At 37.8% G+C, this 22,449-nt stretch overlaps 1 protein-coding gene across 2 annotated transcripts; it reads right to left on the minus strand.

Moving 5' to 3' along the window:
* Nucleotides 1-5,440: 5,440 nt before the first annotated feature.
* Nucleotides 5,441-14,089, minus strand: CLEC12B (C-type lectin domain family 12 member B). 2 transcript variants are annotated; one of them, XM_031026776.2, is made up of 6 exons: nt 13,910-14,089; nt 12,255-12,353; nt 10,008-10,226; nt 9,118-9,272; nt 8,612-8,727; nt 5,441-5,817 (listed from the first exon to the last, which is right to left on the minus strand). In XM_031026776.2, exons 1-6 carry the CDS (start codon nt 13,998-14,000, stop codon nt 5,754-5,756), a joined length of 744 nt encoding a protein of 247 aa, XP_030882636.1. In that variant the 5' UTR covers nt 14,001-14,089; the 3' UTR covers nt 5,441-5,753. The 2 variants fall into 2 exon arrangements, with proteins under 2 accessions (XP_030882636.1, XP_006732177.1); XM_006732114.3 differs by having other exon boundaries at nt 5,441-5,904; nt 13,910-14,088.
* Nucleotides 14,090-22,449: the final 8,360 nt, after the last annotated feature.

Genomic DNA, 22,449 nt, shown 5'->3' on the forward strand with positions numbered 1-22,449 from the left:
CCTCTGTGTGAGCCTAGTCAGAGGAGTCAGGGGCCTCCTATCTCTCCCTGCCTGGACTTTAACCCTTTCTTTAATCACAGTTATTACTTAGAAATGAACAAAAGAAAACTTTGTGACATTTGCAAATGATCGACTAAGTTTATAAATTGAGTTCATGAATTTAAATGTTTTTAAATTCTATTTTTCTGAATTAAAATCGTAAAATACCAAGCAAGAATTGAGTCAAAAACATGAGCTTATATTTTCAAGGGAGTTGTTGGCCCCCTTTGAAAGTACCTACATTTTTTGTGTTTATGAAGAATTATCTGATTTAGTGAGGGTAGATTATTTTGATTATTCCATTATGAATTACTTGATTGAATGATGAAGCCAATCACTTAGGGAAAAAGCAAACTTGGAATATTACTCCTCTAATAAAAACAATTATAAAAGACTTGAGAATCTAGGAAATAGACCAGAAACTTGTGACTTGTCATCATTACCAAATTAACCCAATAAGAATTTAAAAGTTCTTTCTATCATACCAATATAAATTGCCTTTGCTCAGTACTGTGAAATTTCGAGGGCTGAGATGAAAAGCAGTGCATAGTGTCTACAGGTTTTTCCCCTGGCTCTTAGTCTAATAGTCCAGAAGTGGCTGTTTTTGCTATCACCTTGGCTGATTATGGGGTAATTCATTAAAATTAGAGCAAACATCCAGGATGTTGAACAACAGAACTTTCAAATTCCTTAGCTCGTGCACACCGGCTAGTCTCACTGGTAGTCTACTGCCTCCTGCTGCTGCGGCCTAGAAGCCTCCTCTGGTCTTTCATGACTTGTATTTCTCCCCCTAAAAACCAAGCACCAGCACCTGCAATGCATAATCATAGAGGCTCTGGATGGAAAACCACCAAGACATCCCAAGCTAGACATCCCCACCTAGACATCCCAAGACATCCCAAGCAAGACATCCCATTCTCTCCAGGTGTGGCTTTTTAAAAAGAGATGTTTGGCTTCCCAGAAACTATTTATTTTGACCCTTGAAATAGAGATTTACCTTGTCAGCTCACTGCTCTATTAAGGGATACTTTCCCATTCCAGGTGCTGGGCAGAGAAACTGGGAGATTATGCTGTGGACTGTTCTACCATTCAACTCTGTGCCAAAACTGGGACATTAAACTTCATCTTCCTGTCCTCTCTCAGAATGTGTCGCCTGATTTTATAAATGGCCTATTCCTCAGAGTATTTGAATTTTTAAGTTTATTATTATTATTATTATTATATCACATTTGGTTTCACAGTCATCTACACAATTCTTTTAGGAATTTGAAGAAAGTGTTGGCAGTCCAAACAGATCTGGGAAGCATGAACATTAGCTACAGACTGTATTTTATTATTTATACAGATTTGATTTATACCTATAAATGAAGTTACATTTGCATATACAAATAGAAAATGCATCCCAGCCTGAAGAAGTAATTAGAACGTGAAGAAAACACGGAGCAGCTTTTGGGTGAACACACCCGAAGCTACATTATCAATCCTTCTTCAGTGTTTCCACATACGACACTCAGCAGATACCTGCAGCATTACACCTATGACAGTGTCTTATGGATAGCTAAGCAACTAAAAGGACACACACCACTCTCACCTCTAACAGTGACTGAATGTTGAGAAAATAATTTCTCACTCTATCTCCACGTTACAAACAGAGATTAGAGGAAAATCTCCTAGAGAAATACCAAGTTCTTCTGGTCCTCAAAAGAGTCAAAAATATCCTTTCATGTCAGATTTTCTCCTGAGTCTTTGGGTAGCCACAAAACAAGCATTAATTTAGAGGTGGCCATTTAATTTAGCCCTATTGCTTCAAGATCACTAGGCCCATGACTATGAAAACTGAAAGAAGATCATAGGTTGTTTATATAGAATAAAATTAGAAATGATCTGCTGGGCCATTGAAAATGGCTTAATGTGTGAACCAGTGTGTTTTGACCCCAGTGTGTTCTACTTTTAGTCCTAGTCTTTGTAGATTATTGAAAATCATGCTAAGATATATTTTGAGAGTACTGAGGGGAGATGTACTTCATTTATATTTTATATATCTTGAAGGAGAGAGAAAAAAACCATGTTATTACTTCAAGTTACTGGTTCAGCAAGACTAACATACCTGAGGAATGAAACATTACATTTGCTTTGGGATCACCTTGCTAAATTTGACCCTCTCTTCAGTTCTCTGCTTCACAATGAATTCTCAATTTTAAAAGTTAATGATGTCCTCTTCTTGTCCAGTTTTACTACCAGAATACCTGCCCTGAGGAAAATAGCGTTAATAACATGTCCTTCACATCTTTCTCCACATATAAGCAAACGTATACAAGCGTGATTACACATAAACTGCTCAGCATGTGGCCTCGATTATACCATCGACCTTAGCTTCAGATAACAGTCACTATGCCCACTGTCCCAATGCCATGGAATCCTCACCAAGGGGACTAGCTCACTTGCTCTTTTAATATATGATGGAGGGTTGGCTATTTTGCCAACAAGGTAGACCTGCACCAACATAATGGTCACTAGAATGATCTCAGTCCAGTGGTTTCCAACCTTAGCTGAAAATTAGAATCATAAAAGTAGCTTAAATTTTTTTTCAATAACCAAACCACACCCTTGATCAATTAAATCAGAGTCTTAAGAGGTGAGATAATCTCAGGCACCAACATGTCTTCAAAGCTCCTCAGTATAATTTCAGCATACAGCATGATTTGAAAACTATTTCCACAAAGCAAGATGGGTCAAATTGTGAATCACCTGTCTACCCTGACCACCCCAACCAATCTCCTCATTCAGGAGTTGTTAGACAAGGTTACAAAAGTGAAATAGCTGAGGTTTGAATTACTTTTGACCCAATTTTGACCTTACCTGACCTAATTTGGCCTACACAAACCAAACTAATTTTGCTAACGTAGGAGAAAGGGCTGTCCACTGAGATACGGATGTGTTAACTAAACTTATTGCGGGCATCGTTTCACAATACATATATACATCAAATCATGGTGTTTTACACCTTAAACTTATACAAGGCTACATTTCAATTATAACTCAATGAAGCTGGAAAAAAATAAAATAAAAGATAAATAAATAAAAATTTTTTAAAGGCAGAAAAGAAAGAGCCTCCAATTTGATGGTTCCACCACCTTTGCCTCTGAACATACTTGCTCAAGGAAGCTAGTATTGAGGTCATTTAGCCAAACATGGTCAAATACCCAGGCTGAGTTAAGTATCACCAATGGGCTTTGTGAAACTTGCAGTTTTTGCCGTCTTGCCCTTCAGTCATTGAGTCTACAGATCTGAGATGCGGCCCGGGAATCTGTCCTTTTAAGGGGGGCTATCTCTATAAATCTTACGTGAAGACAAGTTTGGAAACCACAGTAGTCCTCAATGAGGGAAAGGCAGTTATCCAAAAATAAATACAAAACATGGCCTTTCCCCAGGAATTTTGATGATGCATTTGTGTTGTGCGCATGTGTGAGTATATGTGTGTGTGGTTATCTTCCAGAAATTTTGTGGAGAGAGAGAGAGAGAGAAAGAAATTCTTGTCATATGCCATGTCTTATAAGCCAAGGTACCAGAAAGCAATAAGGGATAAATTATTCCGACAAAGAGTTTGGTGAATCCTCAAGACCTTTGGGTTTACTCATCTAGTGTAAAGGCTGCCAGGGATGACATCATGATGGCAAGAAAGCAGGGATGAGCGATAGGATCTGATCAAATTCCAGAGCCACTCTGAGGTCAGAAACAGAAATGTTCTCTCCTTTAGTGAGTGTGAAAGTAAGAGTGTGCATGAGAGAAGAATGAAAAGATACAAAATACCAGAGGGGGAAAGTATGTAACCTCTTTATAGGAACAAAATAACCAACAGAGAATAGCAGATCTTTCTATGGTTAGAAATAGAGGAATAAAAGAAGAAATGATCTTTCCCATGGGAATAAAGAAAAACCCAAATGTGTGGGAGTCAGGTGCAGAGTTGTTGACCTTTAATGAATAATTTTATCTTTGTGAGAATGACAGTGGGAGTAAGCTACTAAAGAATGAAAGAATAAAGTTTCTTTTTTAATCTGTGTATATGTAGCTTATATTTCGGTTTCTGTATGATAATTAGTAAAGCCTGTTCACTTAAACTATGATGAAATAATTATCTATATTTTAAAATTTGTGTTTCAATATATTTTGCTTATAATTTTCACATTAGACTTTAATTCTTGTGTTCTAGACTTTCTGTTAGTGTTTATATAAATTGTCTATTAGCTCACAATTTTAATTCTTTAGAGTGTAACAGACTACTAGATGTCCCTATGGTGATGCTCTTTTAAAGAACTGTCAAAATATTCTGAAATGCACCTAGCTCAGAACTCGGATCATATCAGTTTTTCCAGTAAATTCTAGATCTCTGATTTAGACAAATCAGTATTGCAGGTTGGTTTACTGTTTTCTTTAGCCTATACATAGCTATATAATTATATGTGGAGCAAATGAAAACTAACTCCTTCACCGTTATTCTTAAACCAGCAAGTTTGTCCCAGAAAAACTCTCAAGTTCTAGATTTACAAGGTTTGACATCTAAAGTGCAGGGACACTGACCAACTATGTTAAAGGAAAGTTTTTTTTTTTTTTGACAGAGAGAGACAGAGAGAGAGGGAACACAAGCAGGGGGAGTGGGAGAGGGAGAAGCAGGCTCCCCGCTGAGCAGGGAGCCTGATGTGGGACTGGATCCCAGGACCCTGAGATCATGACCTGAGCCAAAGGCAGAGGCTTAACCAGCTGAGCCACCCAGGCGCCACAGGAAAGTTCTTAAAAATAAAATAGGGCGCCTGGGTGGCTCAGTCGTTAAGCGTCTGCCTTCGGCTCAGGTCATGATCTCAGGGTCCTGGGATCCAGTCCCACATCAGGCTCCCTGCTCAGCGGGGAGCCTGCTTCTCCCTCTCTCACTCCCCCTGCTTCTGTTCCTGCTCTCGCTATCTCTCTCTCTGTCAAATAAATAAATAAAATCTTAAAAAAAATTATTAAAAATAAAATATAATGGTTCTACTATCTTCAAGTAATTTTTTAGGATTTCTCTAAAGGAAATAACATTTCAATGCAAAGATTATAAACTTATATTAATAATGTCCAGATTACCACAACAATAACCTCAGGATTTACTTAATCTAAATAAATGAGAATGTAAATACTAAATGATGTGCTACTTCACCTATATTACAAGGCTGGTACATGGATACAAACCGTTTGCTAAGATACTAAGATATTTCCAAATCACTTGGCACAGTACTGCTGCTCTAGCCACCGGGACCCCCACCCCAGAATCCCCCAGACCGCGATCACAACAGGGTCTCCTGAATGCCATTCCAGGGCTGTGTCTTGTGTCAGTTCTGGCTGCTAAATATTTACATATCCTCCTGTGCACTTGTGCATATGCAATAACAAAGCAGGAAAAGAATCTTTTATTCGAGAGAGGGAATTCAGTGAAATGACGCTGAGATAGAATAATAGGGCCATAGAAGAGCTATTCCCCAGGGTCCCCAGCAATAACCAGAACATCAGATCAGAAGGCATCGACAATGAAGTGGAGAATGTTCTGTGAAGTTTATTTGCCTGATGGGTTTGAAATCACAGTCATTTTTTTCATCTGTTTTTGGCTCTAGTAGGGGAGCTTTCTCTTTCTTCACATGAATTTAACCACAAGTCCCTTACATCCGGGTGAATCTGGAAGAAGCATATTAATCCAAATCTTCAATCCTCACTAACGCAGCTGTCTTCTCACAAATCCAAGAAATTTCAGCACTGCAGCGGGAAATATAAATATTTCCTTTTTGAAAATAGGCACATCCTTTGGATCCATTGATCTGAGCATACTCTTTAGCGCTGAATCTGAAAATTAATTAATTACAAATTTCATATCTGAAATCTGATCACAATTCAATGTCCTCAGTTACAAAAGACTATCTATCTGAACTTTGAGAGACTTCTGTTTCCATAGCATTCAAAGTTCTTAAAGCTGGAGAATCTGAGTGTTCCATTTCAAGTTAATCATAATCCCAGGTAGAATAATTTAAGGAAGATACTTAAATTCTGGGTTGAGAATTTGTATCCTCGCCATTATCATGGTAGAAACTACCCAGTGCAGATTATATCAGAAGCACTACAATTTCTTTAGTTTGGAACTTTATGAAGAAAAACAGACAAATGAGATCATATCCTGGGCAAAAAGTTATAACATTTCATTATGCACAAATACAATTTTGTATATATATAATTTTGTGTTATATATATTTATACACACATATGTGGAAGGTGAACAGAGGATAAGATAGGGGTTCAGAGAGAAAATGAATGATTACATAGATGTGGTTCTGATATCGGTCCCTAGTTCCTCTGCTAAGGAATTGGTGATAACTCTTCAATAATATCATTACAGGGGCACCTGGGTGGCTTTCGTTGGTTAAGCCACCAACTCTTGATTTCAGCTCAGGTCATGATCTCAGGTGGTGGTATCAAGCCCTGTCTCAGACTCTGGCTGGGGCTCAGCGGGGAGTCTGCTTGAGATTCTCTCTCTCCTGTCCCTCCTTCCCATGCTTGCGGTGCACTTTCTCTCTCTCAAATAAATAAATAAATAAATAAATAAATAAATAAATAAACTTTTTTAAAAATGTCATTACTAAATTATGCTCATCAGATCTAAATCCCCATGTGCTTACTAAATTTTTTTTTTAAGTCTTTATTTCTTTATTTGACAGAGAGAGACACAGCAAGAGAGGGAACACAAGCAGGGGGAGTGGGAGAGGGAGAAGCAGGCTTCCCGCAGAGCAGGGAGCCTGAGGCAGGGCTCGATCCCAGCATCCTGGGATCATGACCTGAGCCGAAGGCATACGCTTAACAACTGAGCCACCCAGGTGCCCCAGGCTTACTAAGTCTTCCTCTTGGCATATGCATTTGCCAAGAGTAGCCTTACTCAGTAGGGAAGGTTCCGAAGCTCAGTTCCACCACCCCTACACCCCTAGGGTGGCAGGCACAGCCTCAGGGCGTCAGTGTCCACAGACTTGGAACCTTGCTGCAGGGGGCCACCTCCTCCATATTTTCACTAGGAGTGAGTGGAGGGGCCCGGGATGATGACAACTCCTTTAGGAGAGGGGACCCATCTTCTTAAAGTTCAAAGTGGAAACAGCTGCACTTACAGGGTATCCTGGTCCTGTTCTATAAAGCCTCGGTGTAGCAGAAATACCTCAGGTTAGTTGGTAATCATCTCATGCCCAGGATCGCTCCATTAAAAAGAAGTAACTGTCATTTTTGGGGGGGGTGTTTATTACTTTGCATGTGCGTGTCACCATGATTACTTGCATGAAACCAGACTCACTGATTTAATATGACCAGTAGTGGACATTAGAGAGCAGGAAATTGCTGTGAGTGGGAAAAGCCATGACAGCATTCTTGGAAATGGGTGAAGATAAAGTATATCTAGGGAGAAAAGTATAGACATATCATTGTGTGTTATTCAGGGAATTGGGGGAGTCACAGCAGAAACCTAGTATCCTTGATGGAAATGAGTGATTATAACTCAGCTTAAGGAAACTTTGACAGCATGCATTAAGAAGCAAGACAGGAGGGAGGTGAACAGTTGAATAATTTGATGGGAAGGGAGGTGGAGAAAGACCTAGTACACCCAGAAAGGGGCCAAAGCTCTTAACACTTCATGTGATATGCAAATACCATATATTATATTAAAAATACAGATATAACTGTATCATTTTAATATAGTTGTGATGAGCTGTGTTCCTCAAAATATTTGGTTTGTAGTTGCTAAGAGAATTTTACAAGACTATGTGTTCCTTTCCATATTTTTAAGATAACACCTATTTTTCATAACTTTAAATAGTTGCAAAAACTGTAATTTTCAAAGTATCATATATCCTGTATGTACTTTAAATATTTCTTCAAAACCTTGAAGTGGCAGACTTAGCTCATTTTAAATCGTGAAAAACATTTGCCGTATAATCTAATTGGCAAATCCCCATCACAGAACTAATTGTTAAACTAATCTGTCAATTCAGACTTACTTGCCCCTAGAAAATGGCTGACAATTATTGAATTTAAAGAAATGTGTTAATGTATGTTCTTATGATAAGCCACCCTTGGGATTGTAAGTGGTGGAGAGCCAGGGGAGCTGAGAGGCCAAGCTCATGGTCACAGAAGCACTCAGTCCTGATTTTGCCACTCAGGAGGTAGTGACCTTGAGCAAATTATTTAATCTCTCTATGACAATTGTTTCATCCACAAAATAGGAATATAACAGTGCTTTTATCACAGAGCTAATATTTCACACTACTTCGAACAAAGTAAGTGTAAGTATTATTTGTTTATTATATAAAAAAATAAATTTTAACCAATACATAAGCTTCAGTGTCTTGCCATGAGTTTGTCACATACACGAAATTAGGTACTCTTGCTTTCATTATTTCTTACTGAAGCTCTCTTTTCTTTGTATGTTGTACTCTTTTTTTGTATCTAGATTTATAATTCTTACAATTAACATTGATTTTCTTAGTATTCCACCCCCCCCTGCCAACAGTTAGTGACTTACAAGGATGGAGAAGGGCCAGAGCCATCCTCCCATAGCCAGCTCCTTCCAGATGGGTCCCAGGATAAGCCCAACCAGAAGAAAGAGAACGTGGGTAATGGCTGTGACTTCAGAAAATCCTGAGAGGGAGAATGGGAAAAATGTCATGTGTGAGCCACATTCTGGAATGCAGAAGTAAGATGTTAGGGGCGCCTGGGTGGCTCAGTCATTAGGTGTCTGCCTTCTGCTCAGGTCATGATCCCAGGGTACTGGGATCTAGCCCTGCATCAGGCTCCCCGCTCAGTGGGAAGCCTGCTTCTCCCTCTCCCACTCCCCCTGCTTGTGTTCTAGCTCTTGCTGTCTCTCTGTCAAATAAATAAATAAAATCTTAAAAAAAAAAAAAAAGAAGTAAGATGTTAATTCTCCTTCAAAATGTACTGAATTCCTACTTTGTGAGTCACACATTCCACTTGTTTTACTTTCTATGACATGAATAATTTCTCTAACCAGGGAAGGAGAGTCAACCAGACCTTTTCCTCCAAGCTATCTATCTTCACCAAAGTGGAGTTCCTGTCCATGCAGTTTTTCCTACTGTTAGTCCAGGTCTTCTCCTCATTTGTTGCAAAATAATAGCAGCTGTTTTGGTACCATTGCCACGTCCTAGGACAAGGATTACATCTGTGGTCTGAAAAAGAAATTACACCCATTAGTACAAATTAAATAATGCTAGAGTGACTGGGGAAGGTTTTATTTTTTTAAAAGATTTTTAATTTATTTATTTGAAAGAGAGAGAATGAGAGAGAGAGAGCGAGAGCCCATGAGAGGGGGGAGGGTCAGAGGGAGAAGCAGACTCCCTGCCGAGCAGGGAGCCCGATGCGGGACTCGATCCCGGGACTCCAGGATCATGACCTGAGCCGAAGGCAGTTGCTTAACCAACTGAGCCACCCAGGTCCCCCATGGGGAAGGTTTTAGAAACTAAATGATTGAACTTGGTGAGAGGGTCTGAGACCCAGCATTCTGGAACCATACTGCTTTAGGAGCCTGTGAAAATGAAGTCACTCCCGATTATGGGATGGAGCAACAGTGATTGAAATTCTCACTTCAGGGCTCACTTTACTGGCCTCAGAATTACCAGCTATACTTTTAGTTTCTTAAAATGTCAGGATCACCTAAAAACAGTTCACAAAATGAGAAGCTGAAGTATCCAGGTTGGTATCATTCCATGACGCTTCTCAAATTCACCTCTGTGTTTTCAAAAATATTAAATAAATTGATATCTTCCCGTGTCTTCTATAAATTTAGTGTGATATCATTAGAGGTCATTGGAGAACACAACTTTCTCATACTATGAGGTGGCACATGTGATCAATGCAAACTGGGACAACAGATTGCACCTGACTGGCCAGTAGGTCCCAATTACCTGAAGTGTGAATGATTAGCTCCTGGCAGAGTTTTACGGCCATTTGTCCCTGCCTCTTCAATAGACTGGAGATCTGTGATTTGAGAAACTCCTCCTCGGTGGGAAAGTTTCTGTAGCTGCTCAGCTGCTCAGATAAGTTATCCTGCTGTTGGTGGATGAGTTTTTGAAGTTGATTTAATTTCTCTGAATCTGAGTTAATTTCATTAGATGTCTGCAAAACTCCAAGACATAACAGGAGATAAGTTCAAATATCTTCCCATTCTCATCATTGCCATAGATAATTCTTAACACAGAAATATTTCTCACATTGTTTAATATTTATCTGTAGCTTCCAATAATTGAAATATCATGGAAGGAACACACCAGATGCCTTTCTATTCCAAATTGTTTGGAGCTCATCCTCATAATTTTATTGAGATTTTAAATATGATTACACTTGTATTAAAATAATGAATTAATAATTATATGTCTTTGACATTTAATCTAAGGCTGTGCCAGGCATTTTGCCATTCATTTAGTGGAACTACTTTTCTTTTTTTCTATTTGGAGTTGGTTCATGTAATTGTTGTTTTAATAGGAATAGAATCCTTTAAGGCAATGGGTATCTCAAAGTATGGTATACAGACCACTTTTATCAGAATCACCCAAATATCTGGTTTTGTTTTAAATGCAAATTTTAATGCCATACTAGACCATTTCTGGCTCTGGATCCATAAAATCTGCCTTTTTAAAAAAAAAAAGATTTTATTCATTTTTTGGAAAGAGAGAGAGAGTGCAAGCAGGGGTAGGGGCAGAAGGAGAGGGAGAGAGAGAATCTCAAGCAGACTCCACGCTGAACATGGAGCTGGATGTGGGGCTTGATCTCATGACTCTGAGATCATGACCTGAGCCAAAATCAAGAGTTGGAAGCTTAACCAACTGAGCCACCCAGGCACCCCAAAATCTACCTTTTTAGTTAACACTTCAGGCAATGCATCATCACAATAAATTTAAGAGTTATTGCACTAAAAGCACTGCACTTCAGGAAAAAAGGTTTCACCCTTCTATGGTGCACACATATTCTATGGTGAACCAATGAATATGTATCATTGCATCTTTATTTTTTTAAAGATTTTATTTATTTATTTCAAGAGAGAGAGAAAGCACGAGTCGGGGGGGAGAGGGGCAGAGGGAGAAACAGACTCCCCACTGAGCAAGGAGGCTGATGTGGGGTTTGATCCCAAGACCCTGAGATCATGACCTGAGCCAAAGGCAGATGCTTAACCAGCTGAGCCACCCAGGTACCCCTCATCTTCATTTTTAAAATATACATCATTATAGAAGATCAACTGCTAATCCTCATAATGATTGGTATTGAATATTTGTTACTGCTGCTAGAACATCCTATTTCTTTCTAAAAGAGCAAGCTACATCATTAGGCCCTATTCATATGTCCAAATCAGTATGTCTAAATTCTAATTATCCATGAAATCTTACATATGTAAAAATAAAGTAGCATGGAAGATGCCAGTGTCATTCAGAGAATAAACTTTCTTGACTGCAAGTTCCCCAAATGGGAATACTGTGCCAACTCACTACTCTGTCCATCATATGGTTAACAATATCCTACAGAGTATGGATTCTTACGATATTCTTCCACTTATTTTTAGTTCAGGACTCCCTATCCTGTTCAACCTTGATGGCTCAGTGATGGGTCAGAACCAAGAGAATACTTTTTTTTTGGCTATTGTGCTTGGGAGTGGAGCTTCCCTTGTTCTGTGGAGGTGGTTCAATTTTCGTTTAGAGGGTGAGGTATCTCAAGCAACTATTCCTCCTTGTTTGTATCTCTTTTTCCTTTATAGCATGCAAGCTATTTCTACACTAGAATGGTCTTGAGTGAGTAGATTAAGCCAGTCTTGTTCTAAGTCTTCAGGGTGAATGAGACAGCATGCTCTTCCTTGAGCCCACCTCCCTTGGCTCCCTATTTCTTACCATTGGAATAATAAGTGGATGTGTGTCTATGCAGAAAAGAACCTTCTTATTCCAACCAATAAAGAGGAATATAAAAGTTGTCTTCATAATCCAGTCTACTTTATCAAGAGAAAATGGATTTAGGGCAAAATCCTCAAGTCTGTCCCTTGCTTGTTTATCTTAGAGACGTGGAGAATGAAGGAGCTATGATCACATAATACAACCAAACAGGAATTTACATAGTTTACAAACGAGTTTCCTGATCACTTTTCTTGGGTTTGATGAAAATATACTTACACATAATCCCCAAGGTCACCAGTCCTATCAGCAGCATCAGACAAAGAGTTAGCAGACTCAGGGCAGCCTGACGCCAGATGGGTGAAAGAGCTGGATACCCTGAAGAGAGCCAACAGAGGAATTATGGCTACACATGAACTGTTTATTTCTCTCTTACCTCTTCAATGTGCCATCTAGAAAATACCTAAAATGATGTGTGGTGAGGGCCCCACCATCAGTTCTCCTCCACTTCTCTTCCCCACCATTTTCCTTTCCTTTAAGAGTGTCTCCTAATTTTCAGGGTTTTGTTTTACATCATCACACATCCTTCTTCTTTAAGTTTACTAAATGCATGTACTAGATGTTGTAGAAACTGCTTCTCTGGATGATCCTGCCAACAGGAAAGACCTCAAGTTTTTGAGATTACAATCCTCCACAAGGCAAGTGTTATTGTGGATTTTATTTATATCTGTTATCCAGTCTATTTATCATCTCATAGATAATGAATGAGTATGGAATGAAAGACAAAATGAATATGCACTCTAACCTACACTATTTCTTAATTTAGGATCTACTGGCATCTAGCCCAGGATTTCAGACAGATGTATTGAAAATTTCCGGGTGTGCTATCACATACATCTCACCCACAACTCCTTTTCTCTCAAGGATTGCAGCTATAACTTAAACAAAAAAACAAAAATGTATAACCACTGTTATTAGACTCACAACAAACCTATTCCCGTTGTCTTTGTATATCACCCCCAAACCATGCACACACGTGCATATGCACACACACACACTTAAAGTAAAAATAAATCCAAGAGAAGAAGAAAGTAGTTCCTATATTTTAGATGATTTGGGGTAACAGCCTGAACTGTCAACAGATTCTTGAAAATAAGGGATATAGTCTGATATACTAAACTGGATTCCTGACCACAGAGATTAATATTTCTTCCAACAGGGGATAAGGGAATGAGCTAAAGACTGCACTGAGTTTGAGCTTTTATCCTTTGTAGGAACTTGGTTAAATTGTTTAATTTTTTTCAGACTCAGTTTTGCTAATATTATTGCATTTACTTCACAAATATATTTTGATAAAAATATAATATAATGCATATAAAATACTATGTGGATATTGTTATTACTGACTCAACACTACTAATTATACTAGGAATTTCCACTCCCTAAAAAAAAATTTTAAACTACTTATAAAACAGGAATTATCTCTTGTCTATTTCTGACTCTCTTGTCCTCCCATTTCTCTCTTCAGTTATTTATACCTTTGAAAAGAAAAATCTCCTCTATTTTCTCTATTTTAGTGACCTCCAATCTGGCTACTAAAAGAATATTCGCCTGGCATCTCTCACAAAGTATAAATATCAAGGACTTCATTTGTAAAAAGAATTCTATTAGCCCCCAAACTCGGTTTCTCTCATGTCCAATGTTTCACTATAACACAGAGCTTCATGATACATAGTGATGCCACACAATTTAAAGAGGTCTTGGAAGCCACATGTTTTCTGGCCAAAATTGGGAACACTCATTCTACTAGTGTACTCCACAACTCTGTCTCCATTTTGGAGATTCCACAGCATACCTCTCTTTAGCATCTGAACAAAAGCATTTATCACCTGTACATTCCCCAAGGTCCCATCGTGCTGTGTCTGAATTCCTACCTCTTTTCCTTAGGTTATTTCTATCGCGGTTATTTCTCTCTCCAACAGAATCCTGAAATGTGAGTGTCGCGTAAGTCACTTCTTCAGACATTGTAGAAGAAAGCACTACTATAAATTATGTAATTAATGTTTCAATATCTTCAGGCCCAGGAACGGGATGTTCTTCTCAAGGCCGGGAGCTTTTATAAACACACTCAACTGACACAAGACACACCCCACTGCCCCTCTGTAAAGACAGAATGACAAACGGTTTTTTTGCAGAGAAAGTGAGAGAAGTCAAACATTCTCTTTAGAAATCAAAATAGCATAGATCTCAATCTGTCTGCTCTTTTCATCATTGTTTCTTGTGAAACTTAGATACTTAGAAGCAGAGAGGGAATGGTGGTTTCATGGGGGAATCCCCATGATCTTCAGGGTAGAGGCTGTTCTGAATTATTCAATAAAGGGTCAGGTTGTCATTTTTACATGTGTCAAAGGCCAGCTAATCCTGTATGAAGACATTGGATCCGGTTTATACTCACTCATATCAGAGAGATATGCATACGACAGAAAAAACTGTGTAGTTAATGACCACCCACACCTGGCTGAGGTTTTAAGAAATACAAATGTGTGTGTGTGTGTGTGTGTCAGACAGACAGAGACAGAGGTAGGGAGGAGGGAGAGACCCAGCGTTGGTAATGGGGCGTAGAGAAGAAATTGACAGTTGTTAAAACTGTGCATGAATGGGAGCTCCCTTGGCAGGGCTAAATCCCTAACAGAATAATCCCCCTGCAAATAACAACTAGCACGGGGTATGGTGCTTCCCCCCCCTTTTTTTTTAATTTGTTTGTTGAGTTGGTTTTTAACCTGAGGGCAGCCAACAGTCATTGTTGTGCAGCTAAAATTCCTACAGAAAGCAGGCAGTCTTTCAGGTTCGAAAAATCAGAAGATGGAGTTTGGGGCAAATGCAAGAACAGTGCTGGATATTCACATGGACCACCGGATATGGGGAATCCCTAGAGCATCTTTAAGTCTTGACGTCTCTTTGAGCTACAGGTTATGTACATTTCATTTAAGAAATAATCTTATAGGGGGGACGCCTGGGTGGTTCAGTCGGTTAAGCGTCGGACACTTGGTTTCAGCTCAGGTCATGATCTCAGGGTTCCGGGATCGAGCCCCTTGTTGGGCTCACTGCTCAGCAGGGAGTCTTCTTGTCCTTCTCCCTCTGCTCCTCCCCATGCTCACACGTGCACTCTCTCTCTCTAAAATAAATAAATCTTAAAAAAATTTTTTAAAAATCTTATAAAATAATCAATCTCTATTTTCCCTTTCTTAGAACAACAACAACAAAAAATGCCCTGAAAAGATGTTTCTAATAAAACTGAAGTAAACTCACTGCAGAAGGATTTAACTGTGATACTTTGTTTCAACAACATCACAGGAGCAGTAAAAAGCAGACAATTTATATAGAAAGCGTTCTGGCTGTTATTTGGAGGAACGTGAGAGGAAAACAGCACATCACACGTGCAGTTGGTCACTTAGTCGGTGTCAGAGTCTTAAAGGACTGCATTTACTTCTAATGCCATCACTTCTTGTGAAATTTACTAATTTCTATAAGAAAATTCATTGTTATTGAGAACCTGTGAAAGGCAGAGTAACAGCCCCCAAAGCTGTGCGTGTTCTAATCCCCAGAACCTCTCAATCTGGTAGTTTACATGGTAAAAGGGATTGCGGATGGGAAGAGGATTGCAGACCTTGAGATGAAGAAATTATCCTGCATTATCTGGTGGGCCCAATTTAATCACGAGTCCTTAAAAGTGGAGAACCTTTTCTAGATTCGGTCAGAGAGATAGAACATTGCTGGCTGAAGGTAGAGGATGAGGGCCTAGAACCAAGGAATGTGGGCTGGGAGACGCAAAGTTAGGGATGGGCGCTCCCCCAGAGCACTCAGAAAGCAACACAAACCACCCCCACACACACCCTTGATTTACCCCCGTAAGATCATGTCAGACTTCTAACCCACAGAACTCTGAGACCATAAATTTGTGTTGTTTAAGCGGCTGTGTTTGTGGAATTTGTTATATCAGCAATGGGAAACTAACACAGAACTCAAAAAAAATATTTGGGAGTCATACAAGAGCAAGAGAACTAAAGAATCTTTTCTAAAGTTTCCTTTGGGGTAAGAAGGCAAATACATAATTCTACTGGGAGATGATTTGGTGTAGGTTTTTGTTTTCAGATGGCAAAAGGACTGATCTGAAACCTCCCAAGATCCAACTCTGTGTGAAGATTATCTTAGTCAAAGTTCTCCAGAATAAATTGCATCTGTATCAGAGGCGTGAGTGAATATCCACTAGGTTGCAGAAAGACAGTGTAAAAATAATAATTCTTCAATAATATTTATGTATGATTTCTAAATACATAAATGTACATGTATTTCTCATTCTTATTCTTTTTTTTTTTTTTTTCAAACTGATGCATGCTCAATCAAAAAAAATGTTTGGAGTCTCTGAGTCATAATCAATTAAACTCCCCTGCCAAAGATGTGGAAATAATTAATAAATCTATGTCTACGTTTACTATTCTACATAACTTAGGTAAAGACAAAGACCATCAATATGAGGAAAAGTTAAATTGATTATGTGATTATGAAAATGAGAACTCAGGATGTTTTTCTGTCTCGTCTTTCACTTTCACCAAATTTTGCAAAGACTGAGTTTTCATTTTCATTGCCCTGATTCTTTCAGACCTTCAAGTTCCCTAAGAAAGCATTTAACCTCGTACAATCTTATACAAAAATCATACTTAGGTAAAACAGTGCTGAGGAATCTCACCTGGTTGCTAATAATTTCTATAAGAAAAAAGATTGGTCATACTCTCTATGCACTTTCTGTTATTATGATCCTAAAAGTCTTTTTATCTATTCTTAGATTATAATTTTATTAATTTAGAAACCAACAACTGTTTATACTTGTCTCCCTTAAAAATTTCCAGCATCTCTGTAGTTCATTTTATCAGATTATGCTATCAAATAGCACACCTTGTTGTAGTCATCTACCAAATTCTAGGACATTTCTCCTAAATCACCATTAACCTCCACATTATCACATCCAATGGCTCTTTCTTCAGATTCATTTTACTTAGCCTATAAGCAGCATCTGATATAATTCCTTTAACTTAAAATTCTTCTCCAAAATACTCTGCTCTACAGGACACCATTATCTTGTTTTTCTTTCTACTTCTCTACCTCATCCTCTCTAAGATTTGCTGGTTCCTCTTTATCTGACTTCAAAATGCTGTTGTGGCCCAGAGTTGAGTTCCTGGCCCTCTGACCTGTTTGTGCTCATCCTTGGATGAGCTCTTCTAGATCCATGGCTTAGAGTGACAGCCATGTATAAGTGATCTCCAAAAGTATATCTTCATGCCAGGGTTTGATCACCAGGTCCAAATATCTGACTGGAGACTTGGCATATTTATTTACATATGCTATAGGATTTTTAAATGTAACACATCAAAATAAATAAATAAATAAATAAATAAATAAATAAATAAATAAACAACTCTTTTCCCAGTTTCACTCTATGCTTCTCCGTTTCAGTACCTAAGCCCAAAACTCAAATCAGTTTTGACTTTTCATGCTGCTCTCACATGCATTAAATCCACCAGAAAATACTGTTTATTGTGGAAAATAAAGGAATGCAGATATTAAATATGGAGGTATCTTTGGTCTGGGATACATTAAAAGAAATATTGAGTTTACACAATAAAAATTTATCCTCTCTGTTCTTCCGTGATCATTACATTCCCACATATTGTATGCCTATTTCAGAGAACATTTTAAAAGAGGGGTCTCTATTGGGTAGTATCTAGCGATTAGGCAGAATAGAAATTAATTCAAAACTACTTACAAAAGGGAATGGAGAAAATGAAGATTACATCCAGAGCGATCAGACCTAAAGATAGAAGCAAAAGAAAAAAATGACCACAAGGTGGAGCTAGAGGATAAATACATGATAGACTTTATTTTGGGTTTTTTTCTTGTTTTGGGTTTTTTTTTTTTAAATTTATTTTGAAATGTATATTCATCCAATCAGGATAATCAAATATCCTGATTAAAATAAAGGGCTATGCAGACAGATTGATTACCTTAAATCTCAGATCAAGATTTACTTGTAAGGTGAAATGAACGCAACCAGGGCCTGCCCCAAGCTTCGCCAGTAAAGATCTATACTCGAGTTTTTTCATAGTAGGTATCATGATCTGAAATTACTTTGCTTTTTTCTTTCTTTGCTTCTTTGCTCTCTATGTTCACCACCTTTCACTAGAATATAAGCTCAATAAGAGCAAAACTTTTGTGTGTTTGTTTCACCATATTATCCCAGAAAATAGAATAGTGCTTGAGACACATACAGTGATCAGTAGATGTTCAAATAATGGATTAATTAATGGTCCCTGCAATGTACGTTTTATAGTGATTTTTACAGGATAATTTATATCCCAAAATATTGTAACATGAATCCTTAGTTCAAACATGCTTGATCACTTTGTTTTCCTTGATTATATCATACTCATTCATACTTCCATAGCTTTGTTTAGATGTTTGCCCTGCCTGATAAAAAAAGTATTTCTTTCCTCTCTCCTCTTCTGTAATCTTTGCCTTTCCTTCAAATCATATCTCAAGGCTTGTATATTCCATTGGATTATTATTGAACTTTACAGATATTTTGTATGCATGTGCATGACAAACTTTCTCAGTGTGGTAGATGCTGTCTGACATATTTTCCCCTTTATTTTTTCTACTCTGTAACAAAATGCTCTGCCACAGTTGTTGTCTGATAGTTATTCATTGTTTAGCTCATTAACTTTTAATAAAACATGCCACTTTTCAGTCCACATGTTTAAGCTTTCTGGAGGTGAAAGAGAAAATATTAATTATGTTTTTTTTCATGACAGGAAATTCTAGCTTTTTCCAAAGATAAACAGTATTTGGTATGTATGTAGAAGGCTAGTAAGTCAGAGGTGAACCAACAGTATTAATGCAGAGGACTGAGAGGGAACAGGATATCACTGATAAATGCACCGAAGGGTTAGCATAAAGGTGATGTGCCTTAAAAAGTCTGAGACTCTTAACTATAGGAAACAAACTGAGGGTTGCTGGATGGAGATGGGTGGGGGGATGCGGTAACTGGGTGATGGGCATTAAGGAGGGCACTTGACATAATGAGCACTGGGTGTTATATGCAACTAATGAATCACTGAATTCTACCTCTGAAACTAAAAAAAAGAAAAAAAAAGTCTGTAAAAAAATACCACGAACTGCAAAATTCTCCCTTTCTTTATATATTTTTTTCAGTTTAGAGACATTATTATAGCATTCATAATAGTCAACATCATTTTCCTTTGGTCTTTCTCTTTTACACATCCACTAGCCCTCATTATATATTGAACAGTCTTATCCACAATGTTATGAATTCCACTGATTTCTTATTGAATCTATATCTTGTTGTGAGTCTAGTGTCTTTTACTCATTCTCCAGCTATAAACATAGATAATGGAGTCTGGACAATCCTAAAATTTGAAAGACTTTATAATGTAGTGGAAAGAACTTGGAAAATAGGTAGATGGTACTGCTTTCTACAAGCAGTATGATCATAGAAACGTCTCCACATTCTTTAACCTTCCCTTTCTACATATGCAATATAAGGATGAGACTGCCCTTTGTATATATATGCATTCATTCACCAAATATCTACTGGATGGTAACTGTATGTCGGTCACTATCTTAGACCATGCTTTAAAATTAAAGAGATAGCTTATGTAAAAGTGCCTCTTAATCTCTAAAATATTAAACAAAGATTTTTATTCCAAATTCAAACTCATCAGAGTATTTGCAGTAAAGGACTTTTTCTGTTATACTTTACTAAGCCAAGAAAAGAGGGGCAATAAAATATACAAACATATCAATGACAGACCTTGTAGAGTGATTAAGAGAAATCTAACAAAGGGGTACCTGGCTGGCTCAGTTGGTAGAACATGTAACTCTTGATCTTGGGGTTGTGAGTTTGAGCCCCACATTGGGGGTAGAGCTTTCTTTAAAAAAAAAAAAAAAGCAGTATCTAGCAAAGCCTTTGGATTTTGGAAAAGAAAAGAGAAAAGTTTTTAATCTCTATCTCTTTTTCCTGCTGTTCTCTGCTTAGTTTTTGCTGAGTAACTCAGCTTGTATTTATAGCATATATAGAGGAAGAAAACAGAATGAAGACTAATGTTATCAGGGGCTCCTTTGACCCTGAGAGACTGTACTCAGCCAGCATATTTCCTAACAAGCCATGTTGGGGGGTTACAAATAAAGGCAAATATATTTTTATGGACCATAGATCTGGACATAAGACCCTCAGCCTGCGGCTAGTGTTATCAAAGATCCAAAAACCATGCATTGCTGAAATAATACAGTTAGTGATTACTGTCTTTCAGTAACGATTTCACTTTAAAGTGAACTTCCAGGAAGGGAAAAATCTTAATTAAGTGAAATTGTGTAATTTCAAGTATGGTGGTGCTTCAATGAAGAGCTATTTGTGGAAGGGACAGAAGATACCTTCTGTTATTCTCTTATCTAGAAGATAACAGAAAGGAAGGACAAATGATGCATTGCAATCATTAAAAGGGAAAAAAAACCAAAAGAAAGTCCACAGGCTGAGCTATAGGTAGGAATGGAATATCATCTGAGGCTTAGGTTTCAGCTTTACCTACATCTGGTGTTAAACATACAGTTTTAAACATTAATGAATCAAGTAAGCCCAGCATATTCCTGGCGATTTGCAAGAAGAATAAATGGGATATTTTTATAACCCAACCAATTGCCCAAGACCTAGAGAATGTGGAAACCACAACAAAGCAAGCTAACTGATATGTTTCATACCTCCTGAAAGTTTCTGCTAATTGAACATGAAAATGTTTATAATAATTATGAAGGCTTCCAAATGTCCGTGGATCTTGCATTTACATATTTGATTTAATTTAACCATAAATTGTCAGAAGTTACATATTTGGTTACTAAGAGAACAGAGTAAAGGTTTATTGAAAAAGTGTCATTTAAATTGACCTTCCATCCTTGTTTTGTTTATTCTCTACCTCACTTTTAAAATTATATGAAGAGTGTAGGGCAAGAAATTTTAAGAGGGAAGATTATTTTAAGCAAACTGACAAAGAATTCAGAGTGAAGAAGATAACAGAAAGGAAGGACAAATATACACAAGATGTACCAAAGGGAACATCAGTAAACAAAATACCTACCATGAGATCTTATATAATTACTATGCTGAAAAGTAATGTCTAACACACTACTAACTAAAGAAAAAATAAAATAAGATTATTTATAAGATAAATGCCTAGAATTTACCTAGAAGAAGGGAAGCTTTTCTGGCTGTAAAGGTTTAAAAAAAAATAAAAAATATATATCTGGGGGCGCCTGGGTGGCTCAGTCATTAAGCGTCTGCCTTCAGCTCAGGTCATCATCCCAGGGTTCTGGGATCAAGCCCCGCGTCGGGCTCTCTGCTCGGCGGGAAGCCTGCTTCTCCCTCTCCCACTCCCACCCTTGTGTTCCCTCTCTCGCTGTCTCTCTCTGTCAAATAAATAAAACCCTTAATATATATATATCTGCTATAAAACTATATAAAAGCTACCCTAATGACAAAATATACAGCACCCTCACTAATATCCTTACATTAGTACATCAGCTAGCCTTCTCTAGCTACTCTAACTCCTTTCAATGTGAGCTACAGTAACAATCTGAAAACCCATTTTATAGTTAAATGTGTGGAATACATATTACTCTCTGATGTGAAGGGCACTAGGAACCTGTCCTTTCCACAAATAGCTCTTCACTGAAGCACCACCATACTTGAAATTACACAATTTCACTTTATTAAGATTTTTCCCTTCCTGGAAGTTCACTTTAAAGTGAAAACGTTACTGAAAGACAATAATCACTAACTCTGTATTATTTCACTTTATATGATTGTTTTTTCTTTAATGCCTAAACCTAAGCAATATGAAGCTTGCCCCCTGTGGAGTCCTAGAATTTTTGAAAAATGTGATTTGTGAATGATGCAAGAATTTGGATGGATTCTAGGTCATAATTAGGAATGGCGCCTTCTGACACAAGACCCTGAAACATCTACTCTAGCTCCTATTAGATCGAATTATATTAGATTTGCTCCTCACAATGGAATAGACTATGTAACTACTCTTGTTTTATCCACGAATCTTCATCAGAGAGCAGTTCATTTAAACGATACGATTTAGACTCCACTAAGGTTAAGATGAAGCATGAACTTTTGTTCTTTGAAAGGATATAATAAGGAGAAATTCCTTCATTCAGAGTTGAAGATAAGAAAACAGGAAACAAATGCAATATCTACTCCTTTACTGCAGGTTATTATTTTTATATTTTTATGTTCAAGGTCCATGTATATCTGATCAGCTATGAAAGGGCCTCCTGGAAGAAAAGAAATCCAAAACACAGAAACAAAACAAAACAAAAAACATGTGCCCCAACACATATG

Source organism: Leptonychotes weddellii, chromosome 5 (genome assembly GCF_054177405.1).
Source record: "Leptonychotes weddellii isolate Sample4059 chromosome 5, ASM5417740v2, whole genome shotgun sequence".
NCBI classification, from domain to species: Eukaryota; Metazoa; Chordata; class Mammalia; order Carnivora; family Phocidae; genus Leptonychotes; species Leptonychotes weddellii.